Source organism: Aplysia californica, unplaced genomic scaffold, assembly GCF_000002075.1.
Source record: "Aplysia californica isolate F4 #8 unplaced genomic scaffold, AplCal3.0 scaffold01255, whole genome shotgun sequence".
Classification (NCBI taxonomy): Eukaryota; Metazoa; Mollusca; class Gastropoda; order Aplysiida; family Aplysiidae; genus Aplysia; species Aplysia californica.
The window spans coordinates 11576-22417 of record NW_004798525.1 but is presented as its reverse complement, the minus strand read 5'-3'; the positions used below and the strand labels follow the sequence as shown (position 1 = coordinate 22417).

The following is a 10842-nucleotide window of genomic DNA, read 5'->3' as shown; positions in this document are numbered from 1 at the left end:
CATCAATTGATGCTGAGATGCACAGTTATGAGAATCAGATATCTTTTAATTAATAAATTACCTTTAAAAAAAGGCAAAGATCTGAGTAGCAAGATCATTTTTGGTGGTGATGGGGGGAGGGGGGGTTGAACAAAAAAACAAAAAAAAAAACCCAATGGGTGGGGGAGGGGGGCATAGGTAGGATAAAAGTCAAACAAATTATCCTTGGTGCAGCATTGCTAAAGTTAACACATTCTCATTCCTATCTTCTGTACAACAGGGTTCAGATCACAATGACCTCTGACCTCCGTGAAACGTTTAATATACTGACTATTATACTTTACTTGAAAACAATTCATGAAGGTGCAAGTTTTCCACCACATTAGAGAGCATAAGTGGAACCTCTCTTGTCGGTTCAAAAAACTCCCAATCACATGTGTCATGACAGGGTAGAATCAGACACTCGTCAATTTTTGGTCATGAGGCGTTTATATTGGTATCATCAAAAAGCTTATTCATTTGCCATACTTTCAATTAAAAAAATACCCATCTATCTTTAATAGAAGCTGAGATATTTGCCATTGAAGGAGGTGAGGTCGCCTGGTTTCTGTGGTAAAATAAACAAGAAAATGGCCGCCAAGTTGGGTAACTTCAATAGCTTGAGAGTCCTTGAAAACAGATAAATTACATACTTTGTGCCTTATATCAATGTTTTACAGTCAAATTCGCACAGAAATCTGTTTTAGATGGACATAAAAGGTGATGGGCCAAAAAACAGAAATTCAATAAAAATTGCCAAACTGGAGGAAAAATGCCCGTTTCTTCGATTTCATTACTTTGACGAGCGCATGATTTCACCACGATGCCTCACATATTATAACGTCACGTAAAACCTACATTACTAGGAGAAGACAACCTTGTTCTCATTGTTCATGTCAATCTCCATGGCACCCTATTGTAAACCAAAGAAAAGAAAATTGTCAACATTGTAGCATTCTTCTTGTAGCATTCTTCTATGAACAAATCTTAAAAAAACCCTATTTTGGACCAAAAATTCCAACAGCCACTATACAAAGATCTATAGATTGTCTTTTCCTGCAACTTGTCAAAATACAAAATGACTTCGTACAATTTGCTGAATGTCTTTGAAACACAAGACCACTGCCTGAGATTTCTTTCATGGAGTTTCCCCCCAAACTCCTTTTGTCTGACGATTCCTTGTCTCTATAAAAAAAAAACACATTTTATTGCAGATTAAATTCTTCATGCCAAAGAGGGGGGAAAAAACAAACATCCTTCCCACCAATGTGGATGACAAAACATAAACGACTTGGACCCAGTTTGAGGTGACCCTTGTGGTTGCACTTCTTCATAACTAATAAGAGAGAAGTCTTCCTCTGAAATTTATTTTTCTTACAATAGATACACTGTAATTTTGACATTTGAAAACAGTTTCATTATTTGGCCTTAAATTTTCACTGTAGGCTCAGTGCAATTTCACTTCTTTTTACCACTACATAGACACCAAACAAACCATTACTTTTCCTATAAATAATACAATGTTTATAATTCTTTCCTTAAGTCCCGTAAAGCTAAAACAATTGTCAACACATTCCATAAGTAGCACATTAGGTTACACAAGATCCATGACCAAAGAAAGACTAAAGACATGGACCTGGTTACCTGACAAAAGTATCTATGATTCTATGGCATGCTAGAACCTCTAAGAGTTGATAGGACAATCTACAACAAGCTAGAATCCTTGATAGTTACCTGACAGAACAGTTTATAACAAGTTGGAACCTCCAATTAACAAAAGAATCTATGACAATCCTAAACCCTTTATGAACAACTTTACAAGTACTGGCATTATGTTTCAATGACACCTTCATCCTAATTATCAACACAATGAACAGCTGGGTTCTGTACAGACTCAGATAGCACCTTCCAATATTTTGGTATACATCTCATTTCATTTCTCTTGCTAATTAGGTAGAAAAGTCATTGTATTGCAAAGTACAAAAAAAACAAAAAAACAACCCCACCTGACAACTAATCTCATGTTCAAATACAGCCCCCTACTTTGCACTAACTTCCATAAAAATTGTTCAGAGTGAAATTGTATCAGACATATGGTGATCATTTTCATTATAATTATCATTCTCCAATGAAAATCATTTCATTTGTAAATCATGTAGCCTGCAACGGTTTGGGAATCAATTGGCATGGAATTTGAAACTTCCTTCAAACTCTCTGTAGAGAGATGGGAAAACTCTAAGACAGCTAATATCTCAGTGCACTGGTCATTGCTAGAAAGACAAGGCTATGCGAATCAAAGAATAAATCGCCAATGTTGAAGGTAGAGAAGGCTCTGTGGTAGTTTCTGGTTCTGTATTCTAAAATGTGGTAGGAAAAATATGACGCAAAGAGGTTCTGTAGTGATATTTTATTTTTAAAAAAGAAAGAAAAAGAAAAGCCAGGAGGAAACAAAATAAATATATCTGAATTCTTTCTTCACTTCTCAATAGAATCAGAATCAAAGCTCAAAGGTTTTTTTTTTTTTTACTAGAGGCGTGTTGTTACATTCTTCATTATTTGGTTTCTCCCCCCCCCCCCCCCCCCCTCTTCTCGCACCATAACTGATTCTAACGCATTTTATAATATTTTTGCACTGAGATTTGCACATCAAAGTCTATTGCAAAGACTGCACTGTGGTCAAAGAAGGTCACAACAAAAACAACACAATCTATTTCAGTAACAAGTAACAGACTATGGAAAAGGAAAGAGACATCAGCATCGAAATTACAAAAACAAAAAAGAAAAAAAGTCAATGGAAGAAAAGATCTGTTCAAAAAGCCCAGTAATAGTGGTAACAAAGACATTTTTTCCTCCCCCCCCCCCCCCTCCCAACATCTGGGTATTGTGTTATGATTTAAAAAAAAAAAAAAAAAAAAAAAATTAAAAACCCATAAAGCTCAGGTGGTTGACAGGAATATGTACATCATCAGGAATGAAAATCCAAACCCTCTTTTAAAAATTCTTAAAGAACATTATAATATTATTATGAAGCTGTGGTCATTTGGTGATGAGCGGCGGTAGATGATGGCGGTCTTCTTTGTCCGAGAACGTCATGCAAGCACAAAACAAAAAACAACTAATGATTTATCTGGCATAAAGTTTATCTATAATGTGTGCGTGTGCGTGTGTGTGTGTGTGTGTGTGTGTGTGTGTGTGTGCGTGTGTGTAAGCTAACATTTAATTGCGCAACAGATTGTTGTAAAACTCTTGAACACATTATCAGCCTCTTCTTAAAAATTTTCCACAAGACTTAAAGTAAAGAGAAAGGGGGAAGAGGGAAGGGGAAATCATAATAATAATAATAATAATAAATATTCACAAATTGGTTTAGGGTGCCTTGCAGAGAAGAAAAAAAAAAAAGAAAATGATCATCAAACAGATTGGCGGAGAGGACATGAGAGTAACAACTCAAACCTCGGCCAAAGTGCAGTGGGTCTTAGTAACCCTTTGAATATAAGTATTGCTATTCCTGTTGCTAATGGTACAACAAAGAAAACAAAAAGTCATCATCATCAGACAAGAGGGGGGGAAATGGTCTTCAGTCAACTGTACAATTACAATCATTTACAGAGATTTTTTAAGGTAAAGAGTAATGATAATAATAATAATAATAATAATAATAATATAGTAATTTTTACAACATTGATTAATCATATATAATATAATATATATATATATGTATATTATATATATAGAATATAGAATAACAAGATGGTTGCCTTTGTGACTTCTAGGAGTCAGAACTTAAATAAGAAATTGTAACAATAAAATACAAGATGAAGAGATGAGAGAGAGAGAGAGAGAGAGAGAGAGAGAGAGAGAGAGGGAGGGAGACAGAGAAAGAAAGAGAGAGGAGAGAAGAGGAGAGGAGAAGAGAGAGAGAGAGACAAAGAGAGAGCGAGAGAGAGGACGTGAGCCTTCGCACTGGTGCTCACAGTAAGGGAGTGAGGACAAAATTCTGATATGATGATATTGACTTCTACACAACAGGATGGCCGAGCCATAATAGTACATGGTTTTGATGTTTATGAGATGATAATGATAATGACGATGACGACAACAGGGCAAATGTGATAATAAAAACATTGCATCATTACAAGACCCAAGTTTTGTTTTACTCATTTATGTACAGAAATGGGAACACAAAAAAAAAGAGAAAAAAGACAAAACACCTACATTCACAAACATCAAAGTAACACGGAAAAAAAAAAAGTTGCCGATGTGGCCCAAATGAGGTGACATGTTTCTGCTGCCTGAAAGGAACGGATTCACTCTTCTTCAACTGCTTTTGCTAGAGTCAACTACAATTCACATCAACTGATAGGCTTGCTCCTCATGCGCACGGACCAACATTCTTCTACCAACCAACCATTTGCATCTCTAGAGCATTCCACACTGGCTTCATTCATGCACTCCACATAATTATATCCACTTGCGCCTTCTGATCATGGTTTTCAAAACTCGCATTAAAAGACGTATATATATTTGATAACACAAAAACATGGGAGTTACTCTGGATTGAGGATGAATGGTTCTCTATTCTCTGTCCATACACATACATGAGCTAAAACTTTGATCGCGTAGCCCGTACATGGGGAAAAAGCCGAGTCTTAACTGGTAGCTCTATAGGAATAATATCTTTTGTTCACACACCTGACAAAGGAAAAATGCCTGGTTTTTTAAAGTAGATCGAGGTCTTTACAAAAAAAAATTTATTAACCTGACTATATTTTTAAAAAACATATTAAAATTCTGAAAAGTGAAGCCAGGTCAATCAGTATGTAGAGCTTTAAATAAAATTTGTCCGGCAAGAAATTGAAATTGTGTTACAAAAGAAACTTTTTTGGTTTTCAAGAATTGAAGAGGAAAACGCCATAAGATAAAGAACGGCTCACTTTCATTTCCATTGCTTAAACCTGTTTGTCCTTACCTCAATTTATTTTTGTACTCATAATGCCAAAATATGTGTAGATCTACAATTCCCTGAATGCTAATGCAACATCAATGCACTTTTTAACCTCTTCAATACCTATTAATATGAGTGATTTTATCTATGTCTAGTTTTGGATGCTGGGATTCAAACCACAAACGTTTCATCTGGCAAGACACTGTTGCGTAAGCATAACCACCCAGCACACTGGACACTGGGTGATGTTTCTACAAAAGCCATCCAGTTTTTAAAAAGTCACACCATACAAGATATTGTGCACATGGACTCGTGAACTTGTAGGTAAAAACACCACAAAATTATACACATCAACAAGACAAATGAGAGCCAGATCACATTTCCCCATGACATAAACACAAAAACAAGACCAAGAAAAAAAAACAAAAAACAATGCTACACAAAACCAAAGACAATTACCAGGAATAAATTTTCTCCATTTTTTTTATCTACACAATAGTTCAGACAGAATGAGAGAGCAAAAGTACCTGAAACACTAAGACTTTGCCTAAAGAAAGAGAAATGTCTGAGAAAAAGTTGATGCAACATACTGAGTGCAAAACACTTCCACGTCAAACTCCCACAGTACAATAACTCGTCATAAGAGTCTGTGCCAGCAAAAACTCACTCCAAATTAACATCTTGTCTAAGGGCATCAGTTACCTAACAAAAATCAGACTAGTTAAAAAATTAAGGATTAATCATTTCCCCCTCACAATATTTCAGAAGATCATGGACAGGTTATTAATGAATGGTCACCCTGTAATACACTTTGACATTTATCAACATCTTTCTGCAACAAACAAAACTGCATAGTAAACATCTACACTTTGCTTAGAAGTTCTCAAAACCAATCTTTAAAAATTCACATCATAAGATAAATACATTTCATAAAACATTCTTTACCTCGTCTTTTACAAACATCTCCCACTATCTAAAGGCATATATAAACGAGCGATGAACTTGAGATAAAAATGTCATCATACTGGCAGGGGATATTCTGAGTAACTTGTGCCTCATACAGTCGGTTAGGTCGGAGTGAAAAACAATGGCAGCTTCTCGCACAAATCATTGACGGGAGAAGAACTTTCAAAGATAAAAATGCCACAACTAAAGAATAAATTAAAATGCTGGTGTTCATAGTTCTCGTGCCTGTCGACAGAAACGCTGAACCAATTTCAACCCATGTTATGCAGAATGGAACCCGGTGCAATCTACGCAGTTCAAAACGCCAAAGCCAACCAAAGACTTTTCAGCACCACAAGCACCTCTGTTTCGTTACCCTTTAACACTTTGCTGGTCACATCTCGCCGATCGGCAAGAAGTCGAACTTCCGCTCCTGTCACAAAACGCGATGTCTACCACCCAGTTTCTTTGGATTTTCCCCAAAATGCATGTGATGGCAAAGTGATAAAAGGAGCAGAAATGAGAGGACTGGATTTCTGTACAAAGTACATGTGCACGGCTGTAAGTATACAGAGTAAAATCCAAGGAAATAAAATGTATGGAAGTTCAAGTATTTATGAAGATGAATTGTGTAAGAAACCAATTTAAACAAACCAAAGGAAGCAATATCTGAAGACATCCGGGAACCTTCACCTGTTGGAAGCAGCTGGTAAGAAAACTGTAATTTAAAAAAAAAAAAAGCAGTCGAGGGAAGACTAGAAATTTTTCACTATGTCTGACCAAACTGAATTATGACTGGATGTAAAAGGCATGATTACTCTTGTATGAGACAGCTTTGTGATGAAACAAGCATTAAAATTGTCTCAGTCACGTTCAAAAGTGAAGACAATGTTTGATGATGACGTGAATTAAGGAAGTGAGTAGATTACTATCGCAGGACCTACAGAACTAAGAAAAACAAAATTTTGAAAGATCATAAAAATAAAAAATTAATTAAAACTTTTTAAAAATCTGTCAGCGACGTAAACCTATACAGCACTGCTTTTGTTTGTTCCCTTTGACAATCCCCTCTTGATCCCGACTCATTTTAGTTTCTACTAAAAAAATTTCACCACGACGACGTAAGAACAGAAAAAAAAAAACTATTTAAAAAATCAAATAATTAATTAACGATGTGAAGTTATTACAGCGATGAGCAAAATCCAAATGGTACATCCAGCACTGAGTAGAGTGCGAGTGTTTCAGAAAATACTGGTCCTCTCCATCGCTCAGTTCCATCCAGGTTTGCTTGTGCAGCCTTCCTCAAACTTGGCAGCCGTAAGGCCATCATCAATAGGCCACTACAGCAACCACCACCACTTCGTAACTTCTAAAACTGCTTCAAGCATATCCATAGTTTGCAACACCAGTGCGCAGAAAATGTAGGTCTTTTGCCTGAAAGTTAGGTATGAAAGCACATGAACAAACGACACCAAGTTTAAAAACAGTCCTGTGTTTGGTGGGGGAGGGGGGTGTGTGAGATAGGATACAGCCAATCCCAGTCCCAGTGGCCCCTAAACCACCCATTCTGCAGTGTGCAAGTCTTTCACTCTAATCCATGATAAAAAGTGAATGCAGGTCAGTCAGTCTGTCAGCAAGTAAACTTGAACCAGCAGGATACTTGTCTCAGATGATATGATTGGATAAGTGGGCCTCAGCAGGGCGGCCAACCACAGCAAACATAACTTTGTGATTTGTTGAATAAGTTTTTGATCTTGTGGCAAAAGAAGATCGGTATCATGGGTAATCTTGCAAAGGTCACTCAACACACAAGTGTTGTATAAATAGCACAAACATCATTTGCAAACAGTCTGTTTGATTGCTGTTACAGTAAGGAGGAGATCTGGTTTGTGTGAGTCCCGGGTAGGGAAGGCAGCAGCAGCTTCACAAAGAAGCATTTGTTGTGGTAGTGCATTGAGGAGCAGCTTTTCCAGCAGAGCGCTTTTAATCCACAGTAAAAATGTACTTGGCACATTTGCGTTATGCCATCGTATCTAGAGAAAACCTCACACACTTACTTTGTACCGTTTCGTAACACAAATGTCTGTATGCACTTGGGCTGTAGGAAACAGAGGGAGATCAGGGCATGCCACTGATTTTCACAGCAGATCCATGTCACACAGAGTTGATAATACATCCATGTGAGTTGTCACCCTCAATGACTGTCTATTCCATGTCGGAAAGCAGAAATGTTTGAATGAGATGTCAGGTGAGAGGTGGGGGAACAAACTATGCAGTAATCCGGAATCTGTTCATAGCTTGAACAACAACCACCTTGGATGTACATCACGAGAACAGATCAATGAAGTCGAGTGCTGAACAAACTCTCACACTTTTGAATCTTCTCTCGTTTCTTGAGTGAATGGACCTCGCTATAAAGTAGCGGTAGGTTTACGGACAAAACAGAGAGCCAGCATGCTCACAAGTGTGTAGGTGCAGGTAGCTCAAGACGTACCCTACGAGCAGTATCTGGTTTGATGTGGAGCTTCAGATTTCAAATTTCTCTCGTAAAAGCTGCGGGGGTGCGCTGTAGTAGGTACGAAAGGGAATTGTGGTCCCTCATACCCCCTGAATGTGGCAGTGACGATTACCACAAGCACAGCCCTCGTCTTGCCCGGCAACTTTTTCTCCAACAATAAGACATGGTAGGCTTTGGTGTGTGGTCCTTGAATGAGGGTAGGGGGGGGTCTACGAGTCGAAGAATGCCAGGAGATCATCGCCAGCATTTGACGAGTTCTGTCCGTTATCCCCCGTTGAGTCTGCTGGGCCCAGGTAGGCCGTCAACAGTTCCATATCACTTAGGTTGTCCGTCAGTAGCTGGGGAAAAAAGACAAACACATTTGAATGTTTCTTTTGTTTTGTGTGAGGGCACAGAAGCAAATCAACACGGCAATAGTCATTTAGTAGAGGGAATAAAGTGAGACCAACAAATGGAAAGCAAAAGATATAGGACCTACCAGTGGCACTCTCCAACCACTAGCACATAGATCAAACATTCTACCAGTTAACGCAAGTATTAGAGAGAGACTCTGACGAGCATCACATATTTTGAGAAGTACATGTTAAGAGAATCAGAGAAAACTTGGGGCTGCACTTCCAAATATAAGCACCAAAAGTATCTAAAACAAAAATGGCAGCAAGAGGCAAAATGCAGTGGGTAGATTTTGCTAACGTGAAAATTTGAGGTTCATATCTTAATTAATGAAGAAGAGGGGAAAATTTTTTACGAGTTTCAATACAAAGTGAAAAGAGAGACATATCTAAGTTTTTAGTACAAACACAAAAGAACTGTATAATATCTTGCTGCTTGTATTTGCAAAGTGCCTAGGGTTCGAGTACTTTAATTGGAGTCGAGTGCTATGAAATAAACGCCACAGGCCACAGTTGTTATTACTCCTATTAAAATAACAGAAACATAGCCAGTTCCTCTGCTTACCTCAAGCCCTTGGGCAGCACTACTGTCACCATTTATAATTGCTGCGGGATCGAAGTTCAAGTCTCCGAGTGCATGACAGTCCGTTGGTAATGAACTGCTGATGCTGTTGCTGTTACCGTTGTTTGCGGTCATGCCGTTGCTGTTATTGTTGTTGTTGTTGCTGTTATTGTTGTTGATGTTGTTGATGCTGGTGGTGGGCGTGCTGTTGCATGTGGTGGTGGCGGTGATGATGGGGTTGTTATTGCTGCTGCTACTGCTGGGCGACGGGTGAGAGAGGTTGCTGCTGTGGCTGCCATTTTGCTGAGGGTGGGGCTGCGACGAGGGGCGTGGCGTCATGTGATTGTTGCTGGGGGGCCGGGCCGGGTCGTGCCGCAAGCCCTGGCTCATTGGGTCACCTGGGGAGGAGAGGTGGGGTTGTTTTTAAAAAAAAGTTTTATGCCACTTGCAAGCGCCATATCAGTGCCGAAGATTAGAAGTGTTACAAGAAATACACGAAAGGAAGAGGGAGTGTATGTGAGTGAGTGAGTGAGAGAGAGAGAGAGAGAGAGAGACAGAGGAAGAAAGACACACAGAAAGAATAGAAAGACCTGAACGACAAGGCAAAAATTACTGACAGAAAATGCAAAACAAAAAAAGACACACATGAAGAGAGAGAGAGAGAGAGAGAGAGAGAGAGAGAGAGAGAGAGAGAGAGAGAGAGAGAGAGAGAGAGAGAGAGGGTGTTGAGAGAGTCATGTTGATACAAATCTACGCTTTTTCTTCTTCTTTTTTTTCTTTCTACAAATACACAGCCTTGTTTTTCTTGCCAGAGTAGGTTGATGGAGAGCATTCATTGTTAATTAAAGAAACGTTCTTTCTCGTTTGGCAGCAATAATAATCCTTAAAATATTTTTACTATTAAAGTGAGTTCATTTTGTGTCATGCAAATAAAATAAAACTTTTCTTTTCCTTTGCAGATAGTAGGTGTTGACTCTAAAGAAATATCTACGCTTTTCGCAAAGCAGTCCTTTTTGTGTACATGTAGCTTACTCAAAGCAATTTGAATACACCCCCACCCCCTCAACTTACCCCCTCCAACCATTTTTTAATAACAATTTTAATACTCTGAGGCAATGTGCACATCTAGATCAGTATTTGTTAACCCGTTATAGCTAGTCCTTGGTTTAGCCACTGCTATTTTTTTTTATACCACCCTCCTTTGTGTATTTCCAAGCAAGGCATTAAATGATACTTAACTAACCCGGCGATCTTTACCATCCACCTAAAAAAACAAAATCGCCAATTAGTAGCCGATATCGCAAAGATTGGCCTGCATTTTTTTTCATTTTAATCAAAATTAAAAAGAGACTCTTTTCGAACGCTAGCAATGAAATAACCGAGACGTACATACATGAATACCATTTAAGGTTTTAATTCCCCCCCTCCCCTACTAACACACACACACACACACACACACACA

At 38.4% G+C, this 10842-nt stretch overlaps 1 protein-coding gene across 1 annotated transcript in view; it reads right to left on the bottom strand.

Annotated features, from left to right (window-relative positions):
* Positions 1–2413: 2413 nt before the first annotated feature.
* The window catches only part of LOC101863318 (zinc finger MIZ domain-containing protein 1), a 19789-nt gene continuing 11360 nt past the window's right edge, over positions 2414–10842 (bottom strand). The window contains exons 13-14 of the mRNA XM_005112388.3: positions 9384–9778; positions 2414–8764 (exon numbers count right to left, since the gene is read on the bottom strand). Of these exons, the coding sequence (XP_005112445.2) occupies positions 8636–8764; positions 9384–9778 (524 nt within the window). The 3' untranslated portion in view covers positions 2414–8635. The remainder of the gene's footprint in view (positions 8765–9383; positions 9779–10842) is intronic.